We start from the raw sequence: 24,463 nt of genomic DNA, 5'->3' as shown, positions 1-24,463 counted from the left end.
CCATGCTTCTGCATTCCATCCTCAAATCTTTACAGAGCTGTAGCTCTTTCTAGATAAGGTAGCGATTAAAATTTCACAGACTGCAACATATCTCTAAAATTCAGTTTAGAAAAAGTGTAGCTATAATTTTTATTCAGAGTGACACATCTATAAGCTTTTAAAACATAAATAGAAGGAATTGTTATAAAACCAAAAACAATATGCATTTCTTATTCACAACTGGAGTTTTCTTTCTTTTTTAATGTTTCAGAAAATATGACAAAAAATTAAAATAACATTAAAATTCAATATTCAGATTTATTCACTGTTATACAAATATAATCTAAGACCATTTTACAGTACATTATCTCAACATCACATTCTGAAAATGTCATTACAATATTACAAATGTTACAGCCTTTTATGGACAAGAAAAATGGCCTAAAACGGTCAGTAATATGATTAGTAACATTCTGAAAAATTGTCAGTGATAAAGAGATTAATTATGTCTCATTACTACTATCAAAAAGTATAATTTGTAAATTTATAACACATATTGAACATATTCCGCCATTTAGTACTACCACAGGACAATTTTTTGTTTTATATTATTTTACAACTGGATAAAACACCATAAAGCAATCTGCCTTGAAACATTTTGGCATACAGTAGGGCTGTACAGAAGAAAAAACATTCTATAGTAATACAGATATAAAATAATCATGAGAAGGTAAACCTTATGTCTCTTCACAAAACAATCATGTAGCAAGCCAAATAATACTGAATTAAGCTGTATAATGTAAGACATTCTGAAATAATGGGAAAAAAAATCACAATCCTGATTTCTGCCCTTCTATAAAAGGAGTTTAAGAACATAATAGATTATCCTAGTCTCCCCTTTGCACAGGGCGTCACTGGTAGGTAGAGCTAAAGGGAGATGACAGATTAACAATGTAGGGTTCAGTCAGTTGACTATAAGACCATAGAGGATGCTAGGACTAAGGCAGGAAAGGGGTGTCAGGCCTGAGATATTATAACTTGGGGCATAGCGATATGGTTAGGCCTGTTTCTTACAGGATCTGGTGAAATGGATAGTTCCCACCCCTTTTACTGAATTGTTAGAGCTCTGACAAATACATTTTAGAGATATTGCAAAAGATTTCTGATAGAGTGCAGGATGCTAACTATGTACCCCCACCAGGGTCAGGGTGTGGGCTATGTCCCACCTCATGCTGGGGTATAAAGTGCAAGGTAGCTCTCCCTTGTGAGGGACCAATGATTCCTTATAGAAAAGATATATTGCACAGTAAGGGGGAATGCTTTTCCTGTGGCTTTCCTTGCTGATGGAAGAGTATCAGTGGCCTAAGATGAGAGATTGGGAAAATATTTGGCTTAGGAATTTATGAAAAGAAGATGATGAACTTGGAATGGAGAGACCCACCCCACACACACACACACACACTGATAGGAATAGGTAAGATGCTACCCTGGTATGATATTTGTTAATAATGTAGTGGTTAACACAGGTTGTAGATATAAGTGGTGGATATCCAAACTGATAAGTGGAAGTAATGATTGGTAGGTGATGCATATTACATAAGTAATGGGCTAGCAAATAGATGGGAAGACTACACTATGAGCCTGGCTAATGCCATTATTAGGAATCAGCTCTGTTATGATGAATATGATCTGACGTATTTTAATATATATATATATATATATATATATATATATATGTGTGTGTGTGTGTGTGTGTGTGTGTGCATAAAATACTGCATAAGTTAGATTAATTTCATGATACTATTTTAGTTTAAATAAACACTCTACATACATTTGATTGTATACCAGGCAGGCAGTTATCTGATGTAAAACTGTGGGTATGTGCTCTTTGGGAGAGAAATAGTCAGGTAACAGCAGGCAGAACATTTTATTGTGTACACAGTTTTTAAAAAAAGTGAAAGCATTTTTTGAAAGTTGAGCACTTACATTTACAGTAGCTATTCCTGTGCCACTTCCTGTGGATACAACCAGATCATCCTTTAAGGGTGCCTGTGAATTTGAAGCACATGCTATGAGGCTATTAAATGATAAGACAACATAAATGACCAATGAATGAAATTAAATTTCACAATAAAAGAATTATATTCAAAATTATCTACATTCAATTCTTAGCAAATGTTTGACTGATATAGTAAAGAATGATTTAGAAGCTTTGTTTCTTATAGTAGATACAAGAAAGTTTGCTTGTTAAGTTAGGAAAAAAAAGTGTAAATGCAATACTTTTTGCTATTATAAGACAATTAAGTCTGAATATGGAGACTCTGCACAATGTTGTCTTCACTGGTTTTAGTCAGATTTTGAACAAAGTAAAAATTAATTAAATTAAATTATGTCCATAATCCAGTTTCATTACTTTACCAAGCATCTGTGAAATGAGTCACAGAGTGCTAGTGGAGTATATTTAGATGGCTCATCAGTAAACACAGGTTTCAAATGAGAATGCAACTCAAAAGGATATGGTTTAAACTGAAGAGACTGAAGACATTTTCCCTGCTTGTACCTTACTAATAATATCAGTAATTAAGAGATTCCAACTTCTTACTTTTTGTATTGTCTTTTGTTTATATCTTTCCTCATATCCTTAGCTGCCATAATAGAATCATTTTAATCCATACACCTAAACACTACTACTTATCGTTTCTCCATAATGGTGGGAATTGCTAAACCACTTCCTGTGTAGGTACATAGTCTACCACTATAGCCTATGTTTTATCTTTTATTTTATATACTGAAAAGACTTGAAAATACATGGACATATCTCATGGATGCAAATTGTGGATGGAGCAGTGGTTGCCTCGCAGCAAGAGGTTCAATGGTTCAATTCTCAGATGTGGTGCCTTATGTGCAGAGTTTGCATGCCCCCTGCATTCGTGTGGGTTTCCAGTGGGTGCTCCGGTTTGCTCCCATGTTACAAAGACATGTCTGGAGTATTTCTCCCTGGGCCTCCACTGAAAATTGTGTTTGTTCCAAGTCGGACTTTGCTGGTACACAAATGTTAAATAAATAATAAAATAAATAATAAATAAATATCTTACACAACACCAAAGTGCTCTTTTCTGGATTTATCAACTAAAAAATAATATCTGCAAATAAAGATGTAGCCTTGACTTTGTGAGTCACCTATTTTCTTTACTAATGGCCTTAAATTTATAGCAAGTAAGGGAAAGAGGACATACCAGCTTGGTTCCTCTGTTCAAACAGAGCTTGTCAGAGGGAAGTCCTCACACCTTATCTCCAACACTTAATGTATCCTCCTTAAGTCCCTTTATTGATATTTTTATTATATTTTATACAGGTTAGGGGGTCTGTATGGAGAAATTATAAAATCAGCAAGCAAATGAGAGTAGTATTGCTGGAATTTAATTGATCCTCAAGTCTTGGAGAGTACCTTCATGAGGTAAACCCTGTTTTTACAAAAACTCACCAAAATGAAACTGAAATGTAAACTGTATTTTATATAACATATATCATGGACATAAGTAGGTTAAAAATAAGAGCTGAGTGCACAAGTCCCAGGATAAAAAAGTGTCCAATCCTGGTAGGTGCACTGGTGCTAGGTCTGGAAAAAAATGACAATGTAGAATCCTCAAGAGATGGAAATATTCCTACAATGGTGTTAGGCCAGGATCAGGATGAGGATGCCCCCCCCCCATTGTAGAAGGAAGTCCACAAAAAACACAAAAGCTGACAGCAAAAAAAGAGACATAAAGATGATAGAGTGGACTACTGAGGATAAGCAAGAAATGATGTATTACTATTATGCAAGAAGCCCAGAATTTCCAGATAGAAGATAATCAAAAAGATTTAGAGAGAAATTAGAGGAAAGAAAATAGTTGCAACAGTTTCGTGAAAAACATTATATAGACCAAGAAACCTTGGACTATTTGGAAAAAGATGTGACCGAGGAAGTGTGAAAATATAAAGAACAAAACCTAGACATTTTTGAAAAGTATAAAAAAGAAACATGGACATGGGGAAAAAAGAGAGATCTGATATGGTGTAATATTTATGCAAAGGAGAAAGCCAAACTAATCAATACAAAAAAGCAGTCATAAAGATATTTGAAGAAAAATACAGGCAAAGGCACCCAGATATGGACAATTTTACAATACAAAAAATAAGATCACAAAGGGGAAATGTAGAACAGAGAATTAGCAAAGTAGAAGTTAAACAAATAGAAGCTGAGGTTATGGAAAACCTGTGAAGTGAAGAATTTAGTGGAGAAAGTCTAATACAAGTTATGTCACAGCATGATGGAACTATGAGTCCCCAAAGTAAGGAGAAACAGGTGAAGCAGGAGACAGCCAGAGAAGAAATATGGACATGGAAAAGAAAAAGAGATTTAATGTAGTGCAGTATATTTATGCAAATAAGAAAGCAAAACTAATCAATACAAAAAAACAGCATCAAATATATTTGAAGAGAAATACAGGTAAAGGCATCCAGATATGGAAAATTTTACGATACAATAAAATAAGAAACCAAAGGAAGCAAGAGAAGAGAAGATTAGTAACAAAGAAGTTAAAGAAATAGAAACAGAAGTTATGGATTACTTGCAAGGTGAAGGATTTAGTGTAGAACATCCAGCTCTGGTAAGGTCACAGCATGATGGAACAGTGAGGACCCAAAAGAAGGAGAAACAGATGGAATGAAAAGCATCTGATCAGTTGCCACAGGAAGAAGCTCTGGAGCCATCAGTAGGAAACCAGTACAAATGTTCAGTTGGAATTGCACAGCAAAGTAAGGGACAGGAAACTGCGGCAACTCTGATACAGTCAGTGTTGTGGAGTGATAGGCCAGTGAGTTCCCATATGAAAGAGCAATGGATGACACAGAATGCAGCTGAAGAGAATATGTCACAGGAAGATGTTTTGGAATGACCTGTAAAATGCTGTCAGGACATGGAGAATAAAGAATGCGTTCTCAGTATAGAAGGAAAAGATCTATAAACCCAACAAGAATATTGGTAATATACTCTATAAACACTCAATCTCCCTTACCTGAAACAATCTTCCACTCCATATTAGAAGTCATACCTCCCTTCCTAACTTCAAACATGACCTGATAGTGTACCTCCATAATAACCCTATATGTACCTGTTATCATCCTACTTAACCCCTCCCACTCCACATACCCACTTCACCACTAAGTCTGATCTATAAGACCTTTTTCCTCTTTCTATAACTTACTTTATCCAACTGCTCTTCTTTCTGTATCCTCCCTCTAGTTCATTACATCCCTTCTCTATTACTATCTTCTTTTGCACCATTCCCTCTTCTGACCTATGGTCCCTTGTGCAGTCACCCCTCTCTATTTTTTACTCCCACTCTACTTTCCCTCAAATCTGAAGCCCCTGCACTTACACAATTCTTCTTTTAGCCACTAATCTAACTATACCTTGTTTCTTTTCATTATATTACCTACAACCTTAACTTCCTTCCTGCTTACCTGCAGGATTTATTATTGTTGTTTCTCCTGTTACAACCTATTACTACACTTTTTGTATATGTACTATTCCATTGAGTACAGTATGTTTTTCTTATCCATTGTATCCATAAGATTGTTTTGTTCTGTAATATTGTTAATTTGTCTCTCTTCATATGTATTTGCATGTCTGTTTGGGGCTTTTCCCCTCGGGTCTCCACTGAAAAAGGGTAAATTCTTACCCAGCTGGACCAAACCGGTTAACAAATGTGAAATAAATAAGAGTCACTTCATTTAATAGAGCTGGATAGCCATATTAAGATCAGTGAAAGAAATAGACTACAGAAAGTCACTAAGACCCAAAATATTAGAAGTCTGATAAAACAAATAAATACAGTAATCAAGACTATTAACAGAAAATCACATGATATAACAGAAGTAAGTAGGGAAAGGAGATTTTATTAATAGGGTTGATTGCAAGTAGGGGTATAGAAAATAGGCAAGGGGGTGTAATTTACTGGAGAAATTAGCAAAACAGCCACGATAATGGGCATAAATAACAAAGGAGGGAAAGGTAATCGAGTGTGATGAGGCCAGCCATAAATCTGAATTGCAGGCCAAGAAGCTGGAGTGAAACAGCACAAAAAATTATACAGATCATAAGAGGCAGACTGTACAATGGAATACTATGCAATAATGTTTGTCAAGTAGCAAACAAGAAATTATTGTTGCAGTTTTATATATAATAATGTTTGATGTTAAGTTGTCAATCTCGCCTTCATTCTTGCTTGATGGGTTCGGAGCTGATCCTCGGCTCCGACTCGGCACTTGCTAAGCTCGAGAGTCACTTTTACCAGCTCGAGGCAGCCCCATATCTCATGATGCAAGGCGGTAAGTACCCAGATCTCATTTGCCGCTTTGCTGATGAGGTCCTCCTTTTACCAGCTCCTGGTAAGTGATTTATACACTACTACTTTTGCCCCTTTTTCAGTTTAAAGTTAATTTTTAACTTAAATTTTATAGTTTTAGACTAGTTTTACTCCCTTTCTGACTAAAATTCCCTCTCTCCAAAAAGTTTTTAGTCAGGCCTTCTCCCATCCCATCCCCCCCCCCCTTGTTAGGGTGTGTGTGTGTGTTTGTGAGAGAATAGTTTTTTTTTCCTTTTTTCTTGGGATTGTATTTTTTCTTGGACAGGTGTTGTGTGTGTGAGTTTTTGCACCATGTCTAAAGAAAGGGTCTCAGGCTTTAAGAAGTGTGACTTATGCTGTCAGAAGATGTCTCTGACAGACGGTCACACTTCTTGCTTATACTGCCTGGAACCTCTCCACCTGCAGGACTCCTGTGCGATTTGTCATTCTTTTAGCCAGAGAGTCCTGCAGGAAAGGAGAAATAAGCTTATTTTGAGGGGCCTTCTTAAGCCGGAGGGCTCTCCGGCTAAGTCGGCTCCATCTAAGACTTCTAAGTCTTCCAAGGCCCAGGCTTCTGTGTCCAAGCCTGCGGCCTCGGCTCCGACTCTTTCAGAGTCGAGATCGGCTCCGGCTGGAGCCGATTCTGGTTTGCACAAACCTTCGGCACCGATGGCTATCGGTGCCGATTCTGGTTTGACCACTTCGGTGTCGGCTCCGATCGGTTCCGATCACCATGTGGCTCAGGCTTCGGTGTCGGCGCCGATCGGCTCCGACACCCTTACTTTTATGTCTGTTTTGGCTCCAGCCGGAGCCAATGCATCGAAACTTTCTGTCCGTGCCGAAAAGTTGTCGGCTCCGACAGCTTCCAATGTTTCTTCGGCTCCGATGGTTCCTTCGAGGAAGAGGTCTAGGTCCCCTTCCTTGGAGCCGATACTCTCGGCTCCGGCTTCTCCTCTCCTCTCGGAACGGAGCCATTGGAGCCGATCATCCAGGTCATCCAGGCTTTCTGACCATGATTTAAAGAGAGTGGTCAGTAGATTATTAAAATCACAGGCACTGGCCCAAATGCTACATAGTCCGTCTCAACAGACGACTATTAGTCCACACCCCATTGCAGTTCCTCCTTTGACTCTACCACAGAGTTTGGAGTTGGAGTCTTCGGGAATGGTTTCTGCTACGGCTGAGGGACAGATACCCCCTTCTGCTCCTTCAGCCTCTACTCTTATCTCCTCTTCGAGACCTTCCTTAGAGGGATTCGGTGGTCGGGCTTCCCTGGTCTCCTCTGAGGGGGTGAGTGGCATCGGACCCTTGTCCGACCCCACTCTTCTCCTTGGAGCCTCGGCCTTGGTGAGCTCGGCTCCGACATCTGCCTCGGAGCCTTCCTTTTCGGTGGGTCCTGGAGTTCCTGGTTCTTCAGAACGGGTTCTCTCGGACCTCCCTGGGAGGGTAGCCTTCGAGGTGATGAAGAGTGTGCTAGCCACTGGACTCAGCCAGCAATCTGTTCCCTTAGCTCCTCCCTCTATGGTGCCTGTTGACATCTCTGCCACTTCTCTTGCTCCCGGACCCAGAGATCCTCCACCTCAGGTTTCCCCACTGGGAAGAACCCCCTCTTCCGAGGATTCTCCTGATCTGTCAGGAGATCCTCCGTGAAAGAGGACCTGTAAGAGGAAACACGTAGACTCCCCCGAGTCTATCACTTCAGATACTGACTTAGATGAGTCAGAGGGATCCCCAAGATCCCCCTCTGAGGATGTCTCCTTTTCAGACATCCTAGAACTCCTTAGACAGAGGGGAAACTGGCCCACCAATAATCCCTCTGAGGATGAGTCAGTATACCTGGAGGCGTTTGGATCTTGGCCCTCCACCTCCTGGGTGTCTCCGCCTTTCGACCCCCTTATGCAGGTTATTGCTCGAAAGGCATGGGCTGCTCCTGACTCTGTAGAGCCAGTCCCTAGGAGGCCTTCTAAATTTATAACTGCCCCGTCGGACAAGCAATTCCTCACAAAAGGTGTCCCTGCTGATGCCATGGTGGTGGCGGCTGCCACTAAGAAGGAACTTGCAGATCCTTCCGTACCTGTCCATCCTCCTAATAAGGAATCTAGGACCATGGATAGATATGGTAAGTGGATGTTCTCTTCAGCGACCTTTGCTATGCGTTCACTGAACTACCTATGTCACTTCACCAGACTCCAGAGGGATATCCTTAAGGAGCTAGGTGAAGTAGTACAGGATCCTACAGCTGCAGGGGCTCAAGAAAAAATTGCTTCGCAGCTAGGAACCCTTAATTCTATTGCTAACTCCTCCATGCAACTGATATCATATGCTGCTGATGGAGCGAGTAGGGCCGCAGGTACAGGTGTGGCTCTTAGACGCCAAGCCTGGATGCGGCTCTGTAATTTTGCAGATCCCTTTAAGGCATCCTTCACAAACTCTCCCTTTGATGGGTCAGCTTTGTTTGGCCCTCAAGTAAAGGAAATGTTGATCAGGTGTGAGCAGGATGGCAAGACTCTTTCTGCCGTAGGGGTCTGTTTTTCCACACCTTCTAGACCTTACCCCAAAGGACAGAAGGGTGGCAAAATGTGGTTCCGCAAATCCCAAGGAGTCACGCCGGATTCACGTGGTCAGTTTACCCCTAGAGGCAGAGGGGGTAACAATAACAGACGCCGCTCTAGAGGCAGAGGGGGTCCACAAAACCAGGAAAGCAGAGAGCCTCTCCCTGACAAGCCCTTTCAGCATCCCTGAGGTGTTGCCCGGCTGTCCATCCTTGGAGGCAGTCGGGGGAAGACTATCGCTGTACCCAGAAGCCTGGCGTTCCCTCACTCAAGACAGATGGGTACAGTCGATCATATCCGAGGGTTACAAAATTCCTTTCGAGGAAAGTCCTTTCTATCACTCAAATTCCCTTCCAGATGTACCACCCGGTCTAAGGGAAATTGCAGAGTTAGAAGTCTTAAAACTACTGCAAAAAGAGCCATTCAGCCAGTTACAACAGATCATTCAGAGCCGGAATCTACTCAAGGTTCTTTTTGGTCCCCAAAAGGCGGAGACTGGAGACCAATATTGGATCTCAGCAGACTCAACAAGTCTGTGAGGAAGACAAGATTCGAATGGTCACTCTTCAGTCAATTCTGCCCTTCTTACAGAAGGACAACTGGATGTGCTCAATAGATCTTCAAGATGCGTACTATCACATAAAATTCACAGGCGCTCCAGGAGATTCCTCCGCTTCGGCTGGGGTCCAGTCATTTCCAGTTCAGAGCCCTGCCCTTTGGTCTCACTACAGCCCCAGAGTGTTCACCAAATGTATGGCAGTGGTCACGGCTCACCTGAGACGTCAAGGATTCCAGGTGTTTCCATATCTCGACGACTGGCTCCTGTCAGCCACCACCAGGCATCAGCTTGTTCAAGCCAGGGATTACACAATAAATCTTTGTTCTCAATTGGGCATCTCGATCAACTCCGAAAAATCATCCTTATTGCCCTGCCAGTCTATTACTTTCATAGGCGCAAACTTAAACACTGTTCGGATGTCAGCTACCCTTACAGATCAAAGAATCTCAGACATTCAAAGTCACGTCAGGATCATTCTAGCCAACAAGAGGGTACAGGCCAGAATGGTTCTAAAGGTGTTAGGCCTCATGGCTGCGGCCATTACCCTTCTTCCCCTGGCTCGCTTCTATGTGTGCCTTCTTCAATGGATGTTGTTCACTCAGTGGTCTTACCAACAACTTCCAGTGCGTCACCAAATACTGGTGACACAGATTTGCAAGAGTCATCTTGCTTGGTGGATCACTTCTCCCCAGATTCACCAAGGCAGACACTTTGTACCCCCTTCCCCGGTAGCCACTGTCACTACGGATGCCTCCCTGATCGGGTGGGGGGTCATTATCAGGGCAGGATGGTTCATGGGACGTGGCAACCTTTCGAATACCACCTGCACATAAATGTCCTAGAGATGAGAGCAGTGCTTTTAACGTTGCAAGCCCTCACCGACTTTCTTCCCGTAGGGACAATTGCAGTCCACACAGACAACATGTCTGTAGTTTGGTATATCAACAAACAGGGCGGAACCAAGTCCTACCCCTTGTGTCGAGAAGCGCTCAGACTTTGGTAATGGGCGATCTCCTCTCATCGGTTTCTGGTAGCAACGCACATCCCTGGGAAAACCAACATTTTAGCGGACAGATTGAGCAGAGCTATTCTCATGCCTCATGAGTGGTCTCTCAAACAATCTATAGTGGAAGAGATTTTTCTGGAATGGGGTCGCCCATGTTGCGATCTTTTTGCTACTCCCCAAAACAGCAAATGCCCAGACTTCTTCTCTCTCTTCCCACTGCCAGGCCATCCCCCCAGAGACGCTCTGACCCAGGATTGGCCCCAGGGACTTCTTTATGCCTTTCCTCCATTTCCTCTAATCCCTCAACTTATCCAGAAAGCTACCGTTTTGAGAGCCAAATTGATTCTCATTGCTCCTTATTGGCCTCGACAAATTTGGTTTCCGTTCCTCCATCGTCACCTTTTGGTGCAGCCGTGGCATCTGGACCCAGTGCCAGATCTTCTGATTCACCAATCCAGTCAGCTGCACCGGTCTATCCCTTCTCTCAACCTCACAGCATGGTTGCTCCACTTCCTTCCTAAGCCAGGCTTCCTATGATCTCTAACCCTGTTAAAGACATCCTAGTAGCTTCCTTAAAATCCTCTACCAGGAGGATTTATACAATTTATATATCCAATTTATACAAGCAAATGGAAATGTTTCTCTTATTGGGCTAAAGCCAAGAATATTGATCCCTTCACTGCTCCAGTTCAAGCAGTTTTGGATTTCTTAGCGGAGATTTTTCACATTTACTATGAAGTGGGTTAGGGTAAGCTGGTTTAAGGATAAGACGTTAGGTAGCTCTAGCCATTTGAGTTGTTTTAATGCAAGGCAATGTTGGGTTCTGTGGGGTAGGTTGGTACCAAATCTGGCTGTCTTGTAAGTAGCATGTTTCAAGTTTGCTTAAGTCAGTTTTTCTAAAGTTTGTGAGTAAGGGGGAGGCATAGAATAGTGTAGATCATTATATTCTACAGGTAGATGAAAGTTTGAATAGAAGCTCTGAACTACCTAATTGCTTTTGGGAAACAGATTTTTTTTACCAGTATTCCTTCGTCACTATTGATGGTGAATTTTATGAAGAATGTGAATATATGAAAATGATGTTTTTAGCCCGTGGTTATCCCGAGTTATTAATTAATGAATTGATTAATGAAGTTTCAATGAAACGTCAGTCACATTTTTATACACCGCTGTTAAATAAGACTAGTAATAATCTAACTTGTAATAATGTTGAGACGGCTAATTTTGTTGAAGCTTCTGTAATTCAGGATGACCCTAAGGTTCTTTCTACTTCTTTTATTACTACATATAACTTGGATAGTAATAGCTGTTTTAGAATCTTGAAGAAAAACTGGGAAATTTTCAAGAGTGACAGTAGTGTCTTTAATAGTGTAGGTGAACACCCACTTGTGACATATAGGAGAGGTATGAACCTTAAAACATACTGTGAACTTAAGAAATCTAATATTGTTAGGACACCTGGCATGTACAAATGCCAAACCTGCAATTATTGTTCATACATTATAGAATCTAACAGGTTTAGTGTGAATAATTTACATTATAATTTGAAATGGAGAAACAATTGTAACTCTAAGTTAGTTGTGTATCTTGCTAAGTGCCAGTTTTGTCCAGCGTTCTACGTTGGCAAAACTGAAAGAAAACTTCGAAACCGTATTTATGAACATTTGTATGCTGTCAGGAAAAACAAAACTGAAAATGCTTTGGCTAAGCATGTTGGTTCCTTTCCTGACCATAAGTTTAAATTTATTATAATAGATCAAGTCCATAGTGATTTTAGAGGTGGCCCTGAGGTTCTTAAACTTGATGAAATGGAACTTTCCTAACAAATAAGATTAAATGCTTATTGTTTGCCAGGTTTAAATGAAGGATGTATTTTGAGTAGCATATTAAAATTGAAAAATTTAAGACGTTAAAAAACCTGTTGACATTTTAACATATATTTGGTTTTTAGTTGTATTATTTATTGAGTATTTTATTATACGCTTATTCATGTAAAACTAGTAAAGGTAAGGTGGCATTATGTATTTACTGTGTAGTAACTGTTTAAGTGATTTTTAAATTAATTATGTACAATCTTTGATTGGTTGGTAAGGTGTATTTAAATGAGATGTTTTACTGTGTGATTTGTCTGATGAAGTTTGTGATTTGCCATAAACGAAAAGCGCTTTACAATATACCAACTGTGTGTGCCTCTTTCATCTTGCTCAGTTTTTATCTAGAATGTTTGTTTAGTAACATACATGACATTTTTGTTAAATATTTTATATACCACAGAACAGAGGCTGGAGAAAGAGTTTGAGGGTGGTCTAAGGAGGGGAAATGACGAGTATGTTCAGCCAAGTAAGGAGCATGAGCATGACCAGTTGTTATTTAAATGGATCTTTAACAGGTTTTTGAATTGAGTTGGGTCAATGGTGTTTAGAATATTTTGAGGGATAGAATTCCATGCTTTAGAGATGTGATTAGAGTAAAGACAGTCTCCAAAGCTGTTGGCGGATTTTATAACTTTTAACAGTAGCTTGCCAGAGGATCTTAGGGTCCTATTGTTGAGATGGATTTGTATTAGGTCACATATGAGCTAGACATGTATCAGGTTGGTATACTATGAAGTGGGTTAGGGTAAGCTGGTTTAAGGATAAGACGTTAGGTAGCTCTAGCCATTTGAGTTGTTTTAATGCAAGGCAATGTTGGGTTCTGTGGGGTAGGTTGGTACCAAATCTGGCTGTCTTGTAAGTAGCATGCTTCAAGTTTGCTTAAGTCAGTTTTTCTAAAGTTTGTGAGTAAGGGGGAGGCATAGAATAGTGTAGATCATTATATTCTACAGGTAGATGAAAGTTTGAATAGAAGCTCTGAACTACCTAATTGCTTTTGGGAAACAGATTTTTTTTACCAGTATTCCTTCTGTGGCAGTAATTTTTGCTATTCTATTCTCCAGTTGTGTGGTATTTCTTGGATAGTAGGTGATTCCTGGCAATTGCTTGTCTGGTAGAGTTGGTTATATAACACTTAATCCTGTACAGTGAAGCTAATTTAATGTGGGCCTTTTTAATTGCGAGTCATATATGCTTGTCAAACATTCAATTATTTTCAATAGTGACACCTAGTAGTTTAGTTTCGATGATTGGTTCAATTAGTGTAGTTGGATGAGCTGATTTTAAAGTTCTGGTTGAGGCTGTTTGTTTTGTGATTGTTGTTGTGGAATAGCATTAGCTTGGTTTTGTTGGGGTTTAGGATGAGCTGATATTTATTTAGGAAGGATTTGATGGCTTTGAAGGATCTTTTAATAGGAATTGATACTGGGTAACAGATAACATTGCCTGCTAGTTTGAGGTATTCATTTGATAGTTTGTTGGTGGCAAGATTTGTAGGTTTTAACTTGTTCAATAATTTCTTTATTTGGTCTATTTGGATAGGTAGGGACCAGGGTATTTAGTATATCAAGAAATTTATTGTTGAAGTATTGGACTGCTGCATCTAATGGAAGATATTTTATATTTTACTGGGGACCAGTTGCAGTTTTAGAGCATTTGTTTAAGTGTCGGTGGAGAATTTTTTTGTATTACATACTTGTTTGTATGATATAGATTTTGTGAGAGAGTTCCTGTGCCTTAAGAAATAGGTTAGTAGGTGATCACTGAGACTGGCAGACAACCTGAGTGATAAATAAGTGAGGGTTTGTTTCTTAGGATCCATTTGAAAATTGATTTTTTAATTGCTATTTCTATCTACTCTGGTGACTATTTGTATCAGTTCGGTGAAACCATGTACGTTTGTGTAGTAGGAGGGGTTTTCAGAGGAATAGGTTTGCCAATCACTACTGAAGTCTCTAACTATAATGGTTTCTTGGCTAAATGTAGTGGATGCCCAGGAGAGTAGGTTTTCTATAGTAGATGGGTTGTTATTGCGTGGGATGCATACTGCTAGTATGGTTTTATATGTTTATTGTTGTTGATTTTCAGGCTTGAGACTAGTTCAATGTTGTTTACGTCTGAGGGGTTTACTTGAAGTTGTTCAAAATTAAGATAGTCCTTATATATTATTGCTAAACCTCTGCCTGGCATTTTTATTCTATCGTGTGTGAAAATGTTATAGCCAGAGGGTATGATTTTGTTGTTGTTTATGTGGGGTTTAAGAAAAGTTTTGGTTATAATAACAATGTCAGGAACGCACAGTGAGAGGAAAGCATGGAATTCATGTATTTTGCTTAACAGGCTTCTGAGATTAATGTTAATAAAAGGTTATCTGATCTGTTTTTGGGTATATTGTTAAATGGCAGGGTGTTAAGATATATTGTTCTTGGAGGTTTATTTGTGTAATGGATATATTTTGTTGGGTGGAATTTGGGCCTGGGATAGGGTGTATGTCTCCACATAATTGAATGTTTGCTTTTTAGGACTTGTAGAGCAAAAATATTTAGTGGATGTTTGAGAGTGGTTCAGTGATATATGTGGTGAAGTAGGTGAATGAAAGTATCTATATGAGAATAGTTCAATTTTGGTGGAGTTATAGATTTGAGGTGTTACTGTGAAGTTGCTAAGTAGTGTTTGTGGAGGATTTGTGGATGGGAAGGTGGGAGATTTTATGTAGATAATTGAAAGTTTGTGAGGTGTGGTTAGAGGGAGGGCAATTAGTAATGCAAGGAATATTATGTGCATGAGTATCATGTTTCAGTCTGGGGTTTAGTGTAGTGGATGTGGTGGTAGTGGTTTTATATGGAAAGAGCAGAGTATAGTTCGAGTAGCACTGTGTGAGAAGTTTGAGGAGGGGTCAGAAGATAGGTAGGGTTGAAAAGTGGTTTAATGTAATGGTGATGATGTTGAGTATGAGTAGAAGGTGTGATGTGGTTAGTATAAATGTAAGTGATGCACGGGTGTGTGGGAATGGAGGTAGGGTAGGGGAGTGGAGTGAGCCAGAGAGTAGCGATGGTGAATGGAGCAGGCAAGTACAAGAGAAACAATTAGTTAAAAAAGATTAGCCAAGTCAGTACATTAAAGTCACATTAAGGTCACACCAGGGTTTCCACCTAACTACACTGAAGTAGGGGTCTGTAATTTACTGGTAACAAATTTTGAGGCCAAAGATAGGTTTGACTATAAAATGGGTGACTCTTTGGATATCTTTTAGGTTAGTACTTAGTGGAAGAAGGAGAGGGGATGGGAATAGCATCCAGTAGTGTGCACACCTTTATATTCTGTCACAAAGAGGTTAGCTTTTCTATAGATGTTTTCAGAAAATGTAACCTACTCTTATGCAGTTCTTTTGTGCACTTTACTGTTTTATACTGTACAGCATTCCAGTAATGGCACAGTGCTCTTTCAGGTTAGTGTTTTGAGAGATAGCTTCAGGTCTGTTGGTAGGCACAGTGGAAGGCACAGCTTAGTCTTAAGGTAACTGTAAAAGAAAGAGAAAAAGTTGTGGACTGGAGGGGAAGTATTACAGCAGGAAGAAAGAAGACAACTAAGAATTGGCAGAAGTTATTAGGTTAGGTCAGAAGGATATATGAAGATGGCAATGTCCATAATTTTAAAAACTTTTTTCAGCTATTCATAAGGAACCAAGTCATATCAAAGTTGCTTTTTTCTTTAAAATACATAGTATTGTATTGTATGTATATGGGTTTTGGTTGTTTTGTTTGCATCAGGGGAAGCTACTAGGCATCAGTGGCATGGGTGTTCATGCTTAGAGTGCCTAATCAGCCCATTCCTTCCCTCTAATGGTGGTAGGTGACAGGGAGTGAGCCAGTTTTCAGGTCTGATGGGGTGGCCTGCTCTTCCTGCTTCCAGTGATTGTTTTGAACACTGCTGAATGCTGCCTGCTCAAAAAAATTACACATGCTGGATTTCCCAGTGAGTGTGTTTTCACAGTTACAACACATGCTCAGCAAGCCCAAGCTCTATAGATGGAACATCTATTGCACCAAGTGGGTGCCATCCAAGCAGCAAGATGTGCCCTCCTCCTTCTCCTAGTTGAGGGTAAGCTGGCAGTGGCTGGTCACTCTCATCCTCCCCACCCTGACAATTCCAGTACCTGATATGCTAATGAAACTCAGGTGATCTGGGCAATAGTTAAGGCCTTCTGCATCCTTTCTGTGCTTGTATCCTGTTATGCCCCTCTTCTTTCAAATGTGCACTCAACATGCACACCTCCCTGCTTTCCTGTTCTGTATTTCTCACCTAGTAGTTGCTTTCATACCTTAGTTATTTCTGTGCATTTTATAAAGTGCCATCCTGTTTCTGTCATCTCTGAGTCTTCAGCTTGTTCTTGTTAATATCTCTTTAATATGATCCATCTGTAATCTCTCTGTTTCATAACTGTTTCCAAGCTTCTCTAATTTCTCTGACTTGGCAAATGCGTGTCCCATTTCCCATTCTGCATCTTGCTCTCTCAAGTGTTACATATGTCATGCATATTTTTGCATTAGTGTGATTCCTGTGTTTCCTGTCATGAATACTGCATACATATGTAACCTCATGATGGTTGCATTCACATCTATCCAGTGCATTGACTGTGTTGTGGTTTTAGTATTTCAATATTTATTTAGGCTCTTGACCCAAAATACATATTAAGAGCCCTATTGCAAGTGATCTAGTCCCATACACTTTTCACCTCTTAATCTGTAATGCACTGAATATGGTTCCAGTGCAATAAACATTTCTTTATATAGTTTGTACCCTAATGAGTGTTTGTTCTTAGTGGTTTATTTATTTAAATGTGTTAACTAGGGTGAGGCACTGAACATAAATGACCATCAGTCTCAGCTGAGGAAAGCATTAAAGTTTGACAGTTACAGATATATATTGCAAAATGTGAAGTATATATATATTTATAGAACTGATGAGAATCTACAGGAATTATATACAGAAAATGAGATGAGCACAGATGCAGGCATACAGACTTATGGAAACAGGTGAGCAGATGTATAAAAATTATGCTGCATTATTAAATACAGTTATATACAAATTGAGAATGCTTAAACTACAGACCTAGAGCTTGAAGTACTGTAGCAGTGCATTAGTGGCAAACATTTTAAATACAGAGGTGTTAAGGTATAGGGAAGAGAGAATAGGGAACATGCCAGTGGGAGTTAGTTGCCTGACTAGATTATGAGATTTGAGATATTACACAAGCATTTCAACTGACAATGGAGTTATGGGTAAGAAGATGTGTCTTTAAGTGAGACTGGTATGGATTCACAGATTTTGGGGACTAGTACAGATAAGCAATGATTTGCGAATTGGTGTTTAGTTTGAGGGGAGCCTGTAATGAGGGTAAAGAATAATCAAGATTTCTAGGGTAGTAGATTGAGGAGTTTCATATTAGTCTGGAAGCTAATGGTAAGAAATTTTGGTTTTGTAGTAATTCAGACAGTTGTGATCCAAGAAGGATGTCTATTATTTGTTTGGTAGGAAGTCATTTTGCTGTTTATAGTATTTTACAGTGGTGTTATTTTGCTGTGTGTGACATGAACCTCCATATTTTATTGGTGAGTGTTTGAATTAAAGTGTAATTTTGTTTTGAGACATATGCTATTAAGGAAAACCAAGCCCAAATGCTATGCAAATTCCATATCCACAAGAGGAAAGGCAGAGTCAGGAATCAGAATATACTGGACCAGATGACACACGTCCATAATGTAAAAAATCCAAAGCCAGTGCTTGTTCACTTTATTTCTGAGCAGCTGTTAGTACTACAGGCCAATGCTAGTGAGAACAAAGAACCTTATGTTAAGTAGAAATATGTTGTCTTATGATTATGTTTATACAAAATGCATATTAACTTGCAGTTTCTTTACAAATAAGTCAAAATGTTAATAATATGTTTATGTTAAAAACATAATGTAATATAAATGCATGATTATGCAAAATATACTTTTACATAAATTGTAGCTTTATATTTTAAATGCCTTACAGCTGCATTTTTTACTATTAAATTATAGAGTACTAACAGATAATTGAAGGCAAAGTAAGCACTGAAGGAGTTTATGGATGTTACTATGTTTAAAGGAGTCTGGATTAAAAATGTTAATGAAAAAAAAAAACAGTGTGTCAGAAATCTTTTCTAAGCTCTGGCCTTCTCAGGCTGGGGAATGAGTTATTGCAAGGGTATCTGTAGATACTCCATGCTGGAACAAAATGTTGCAAGCTCAAAGGATAAGATTCTTAGACCAGATGGTCTGTGTTTTAAAAAGGCATATTTTCATGTGTTTATGTCAAGTTCTAAGCGAGGATCATGAGCATATATAACATTTTAAAAATACATTGATTTGTTGAAAACTATGTAACGAAGTTCTGCATGCATAAAATTGATAAAGTTATAAAAATTTCCTTTGTATTTTTATCAGTATCCTTTGGATACGGATCTAAAAATCTTGGTAGACAGTCTCCCAGTGTTGCTTATGGAGTAAACCAGTACTTTGCACATCTTGAAGTGTTATTCTTGACTCAAAACTAAAAAAGTAAAACTCTTTTATTTATTTGTGAGTTTAACATTTGGTGCTGTGATTCAGATCTGAACTTTGTTATTGCTGCAGAGAGGTGTGAAATAAATTACAGGGTCCAGCACAAAAAGTTCTTCTGTGAATTCCACACAGTTTTGTTTGGAATAGTCAGAAATCTGGATACTTATCTATTCAGGGTGTGCAGAAATACTACACTAAAATGAGGAAAATGGATTTGTAAAAAACACTTTTTCACTCTCTTTTAGATAATGGTAGGTAGAAAAAAGTGAAATGAGTAAATAACTGTTTTGTTGAATGACTGAGTTTACTTATTAGGTATATGTAAAGTAATAGTAGGAGAACCCTACAAAAATCTGCTTGTTAGGTATATGTAAAGTAATAGTGGGAGAACACCAAAAAAAAGTTTATTAATGTGTATGCGCATACAACAAAAAGAGAAAATTAACAGAAGGAGGCAACTTGTGTTGGGGCGGTACTGGAAATCTTTTGCATTGTTTAATGTATGAATAAAAAGAGAGAGAGAAAGTTAAATCAAGGTAAGTCTTAATAAAAAAAAAATTAAATCAGAGTTAAGCAAGCAGGATCAAATCCCTGTAAAGGCATCACCTACATATTTTATGTATCACAATTATGGAAAAAATGTATAAGTATTTGAATGAGTGTTTTCAGCTTACTAAAAATTGCCCTGGTTAACTATTTCCATTAAACAAAACTTATGATAAGAATAAATTAGTAAAGTTAAAGGGTATTTAAAAAAAAACAAAATAAGTGGAAAGCAAATGTAAATATTTTATTCTTGGTATACTGAGGCTTTAAAAAAAGAAATCAGCATTAAGAAGATTACAAAATGCTAATAAAAAGTTGCTACAACAGGTGAAAGAGGTTAAAAATGCAGTACAGACCAGTAAAAAGGCATCCATTTATCCTGTCTTGGCAGGTTTGAAAAAAACAAACTGAAAATGGCCAAAAAGCAGAGACTTCTAAAAAAAAAAAAAAATGATAATCTTCCCATAGCTATTGTACCCCACCCCAATATGTACTGGCACAGGTGTCTCCTGTACATAATTCTGCTGTTTCTCAGACCCCTGCATTTCAGACAACTGTCCATTAGACACCAGGTCAGTGTGGTACTATTACATCTCAAGCTAGGTCCCCTGTTCAACCCTCAATTTCAAATCAGATGTCTGCAGTACAGGGGGTTTCTTCTTCCTATCATTCTCAACAAGCTCCTACCTATCCAACAGGAGCACTAGTATTTGCCACTCCTGTAGCTCATCACATACAGTCATATGATAGAGTATGACAACAGCCCATTGCCTCTGGAGAGGGCCTTTTGGCAGTTCTTAAAAAAAATTTTGAGGGCTAAGAGTGATTGTTCATCACACTTGGACCCCTGCTGAGTTGCATACTATATGTAAAGGTTTTCCAAATATTAAAAGAGATCCATTAAGGTTTAAGGAAAAATTAAAAACTATAATAAAATGTAACAACCCTACTTTGACAAATTTAAAATGGATCTATATTAACATTATTGCATGATGAAAAGAGCGAACGCTCTTTCATTGATCCATGTCGAAAGCTGAAAAAAAGTGAAGTCCAGGAACACCGATTTTTTCCTTAGGAAAAAATTGGTGGGCTGTCTTCGGGACTTTGCCATTTCCTCCACTATAGTGCGATCTTGGAGTTGGTATATTTAAGTAGGGTGGGTGTGGGGGGCCACTACATTTTGTGTTCAAACATTTCTTTCTTTTTTTTTTTTGCAGAATAGTGAATTTTCCCTGTGAAAAAATTCTCTGTTCCATGTGTTCACTTTTTTCGATATCGGAGCGTTTGCTCCTTTCATCGTGCGATAATATGCTATAGATGCTTTAAAATAGCTGCTTCAGGTAGTTACTTCAGATAAAATCAAAAAGCAGTTACTTAAAAAGGCTAAAATAACAGATTTTACTCTAACAAAAAATGCATTGATAGACAAAGGGACAGCATTGTTAAATAAAATTACAAAAGCGTGTCAAGTTAAAACAAATTGATCTAATATACAGGCATGGAAGCAAAATAAAGACAAAGCCCCTGCAGATTATTTGAGTCATCTTAAAGGAGTGTTTCCTAGACATTCAAAATATCATACCCAAAAAACAAGCTAAGCCAGCTATTCCAGCTGCTTTTATGCAGGGTCTGCAAGCCCCTGTATAAAATCAAATAAAGCAAGTGCTTATAGACAGGCAAAAAAAGGATTTGCAGTCCTTGCTAAGAGCTGCACATCACTGTACTGACTACGTCAAAATAGTAAAACAAAAATTAATCTTGATACTTTTCTGCCAATAAATCAAAAGGGACCCTATGTTAAGGTAAAGATAAAAAAAAAATCCTTTCCTGGTGGACACTGGAGCCATTAAGTCTATATTAACAGTTACCTCAAATAGTCAAATACCTGTATCAAAACATAAAGTAAAGGCAGATGGAGTAACACATGGTACTGTATCCTGTTTCAAAACATATACCAATTTCTTTAGGACCAATTAAAAAGGCATTCTTTTCTTTTGAATACTACTGCATCAGTAAATTTGCTAGGAAGAAACCTGTTATGCAAAATGGGTTGTACTATTTACTGTACACCAGAAGGGGTGTATTTGGATGTTCCAACAAAATAAAAAAAGTATTGGCAGTCTTAGCAAAAGCTGAGGAATAGACTTTTAAAGGCATACAGATAATTGAAAAACTGTTGCAGCAGGTACCTGCTAACGTATGAGCTAAACATGCTGATAAAGTAGGTATATTAAAATGTGCAAAACCAGTAAAAATACAATTGAATCCATCAAAATATCTCCCTAAAATTCTGCAGTAGTCACTGAAACCAAAAGCAGAAGATAAAATCAAACCTGTAATTCAGTCCTTAATACAACAAAAAAAATCATAGTGCCAGATAAAAGCCCTTGTAACACTTCTATTCATACTGTAAAAAAGCCAAAAAATATTTACTGGTTTGTGCAAAATTTGAGGGCTGTAAACAATTCAGTATTACCAACTTTTCCTGTAGTTCCAAATCCAGCAACAATACTGAGTTGCATACTACCTACAGCAAAATATTTTTCTATGATAGAACATGCCTGCCATGGGTCTGGAGGAAGTGGTTGAACTCAAGTAATCTATTTCTGCTTGTTTTTACTTATAAGAGGCAGCAGTATATATGGAGATGGTTGCCACAAGAATACACTAAATCTCCTTAATTGTTTTGCAGATTTGAAAAGATTTGAAAAATATGACATTTCCTGATGTGTCTGTGTTAGTGTGGGCCTCCATTGAAAAAGGGCACTTGCTCATTCAGACTGTCCCATTCAACAAATGTCAAATAAGTAATAAAAATATGTAGGTTATTTGCTAATAGCATCTGATTCTTTTCCACAGTGTCAGCAAAATACCCTACATCCTTTAATTATTCTTGAAAAAAAGACACAAGATGTCAGAAAAATTACAGCTATGGTTATCTCAATTATGTTATCTTGGTCATTTGATATCTCAGGGTAGCAGACAAATGTTACCATCTCATATTGAGGCAATAGCTAAAGCCCCACATTATATAAATAGGTTATTTAAAAGATATTTAAATGATTTTTATAAATACTTGCTTTTTTATGGTTAAATTTTACCCAAAAATGAAACTGATTCATTTATTAATCAACATATTACCTTATGGACAGAATATAATGTAATATTATCATTTTTAATACATATTGATTTTCATTGATTTTAGGTATGCATTACTGTATTTATCATGGTTTTCCCCTCTGTTTGACATAACAGGGAGGATTTGGGGTAAAGTATCCTGTAATGCGGTTGCCCAAATTCTCTATGGTCGAGTGGTGCCTATTTTACATGTTTGTTGTTCTTAGTTATCTTTTCCTTTTTATAAATTAATTTTAATAGTTTAAAAGGCAGGAATGTTTTTTAAAAAGGTGCGTGTGTGTGTGTGTGTGTGTGTGTGTGTGTGTGTGTGTGTGTGTGTGTGTGTGTGTGTGTGTTTTATAATATATATTTTTTTAAAAATATGAACTGTACTTAAACTGATTTGTCCAGATTGTGGTAACTGAATTGTTGAGTACCATTTGAATTTAATGTAATATGGTAAAATATATTGCTTTAAACGGGAGTGTGTGTGAACATGCGTGGAAGTGTTTGAACTCAAGTAATCTATTTAAACAGTTGGGATTAATTTAATTCATCTGATGAAGTTCATTGCTTTTGAATGGATGAAGTTCTACCCTTTATTTTTAATTTTGGATCATAATAAATTGGATATATTTGGTTGTGGCTGTGTCATTTCTAAAGCTGTTTACATTTTTTATTTTAGTTTGTTTGCCATTTGAATTCTTTCTAAAGCCTCACTTCCGATTACTCAGCAGCAACTTAGATCTTTCTTAGGTATGAGAAAATATTGCAGACAGTGAATTTCTAACTGCAAAAATTGCTAAGTCTTGGACAAATCTTGTAAAACAAAATATACTAGAGCCTCTCTCTTGAAATAGCATTAAAATGCATTTCAAAATTTAAAGCAAGCTTTAGTTACTGTCCCAGCTTTAGGGTTACCAAATTATAAAAAATACTTTCATTTTATTTTGTCATGAAAAAATGGATTTGCTCAGGTTTTTTAGTGCTTGCACAAAAAGATGGAGACAACTATCATCTTATTGTAGTACAGCACTTGATTCTGTCGCAAAGAGATTTCCACCGAGTTTAAGGACAGTGACTGCTGCCGCCATTCTTCTCGATTTTGTGCAGTCTCTGATGCTCGGACATAATTTTACAGTAGCCAGCCCTCATTCTATATCATCTCTCTTAATTAAAATAAAAAAAAAACTCTCAACTGCATGTATAACTAAATATAAACTTACATTTCTTTCTGATCCATCTATTTTTCTCATAAGCTGTTCTGCTCTAAGTCCTGCATTTTTGTTACCTTCTTCTGAAAATGGTAAAGAGCATAATTGATTATGTGTGTAATTAATTATCTGCTTTCTCATAAAAATTACTTAAAAGACACTCCTAATACCTAATGCTAAACTGGACCTATTTGTGGATGGTTCCTGTAAAAGAGATCAAAGTAAAAAATTGGTCACAAATATATCTGTCTGCACCAGTAATGTTGGTTTGCTTCAACAAACATTAAAGTCTCTTTTGTTACCTAAAACTTAGCAGTAGTTAAATGCAGTACCCATCAAAGGGGTATAAATACTGTTTCAAAGGAAAATAATTTAGCAAATCATGCTGCTAAGCAAGAAGGACTTTGTGCAAATTTTCATATGATGATATTGCAAGACTCTAACAGTAATGATGTGTTTGATTTTTAAGAGAACATCAGCTTTCCAAGCTAAAGCATCATAGAAAAAAGTTCAAAAGTGGCTTAAGGATGGATGCTGTAAATTCGCTTATGGGATATGGTGATATCCGGATGGCCGACTGGTGGCACCTGCCTCCTTGCTACCTTGCCTGGTAATGGCATATCTTTTACTAGCCCATACA

The 24,463-nt window shown here is 38.0% G+C and overlaps 1 protein-coding gene across 1 annotated transcript in view; it reads right to left on the bottom strand.

Annotated features, from left to right (window-relative positions):
- Positions 1–24,463, bottom strand: part of C5 (complement C5) — a 1,726,304-nt gene that overhangs the window by 358,496 nt on the left and 1,343,345 nt on the right. The window contains exon 31 of the mRNA XM_044057986.1: positions 1,966–2,028. Coding sequence (XP_043913921.1) covers positions 1,966–2,028 — 63 coding nt within the window. The remainder of the gene's footprint in view (positions 1–1,965; positions 2,029–24,463) is intronic.

This window comes from Protopterus annectens, chromosome 16.part0 (genome assembly GCF_019279795.1).
Source record: "Protopterus annectens isolate FY-2018-M chromosome 16.part0, PAN1.0, whole genome shotgun sequence".
In the NCBI taxonomy this organism is placed as follows: Eukaryota; Metazoa; Chordata; order Ceratodontiformes; family Protopteridae; genus Protopterus; species Protopterus annectens.
The sequence above is the reverse complement of the archived record's forward strand: the minus strand, read 5'-3'. Positions and strand labels throughout refer to the sequence as shown.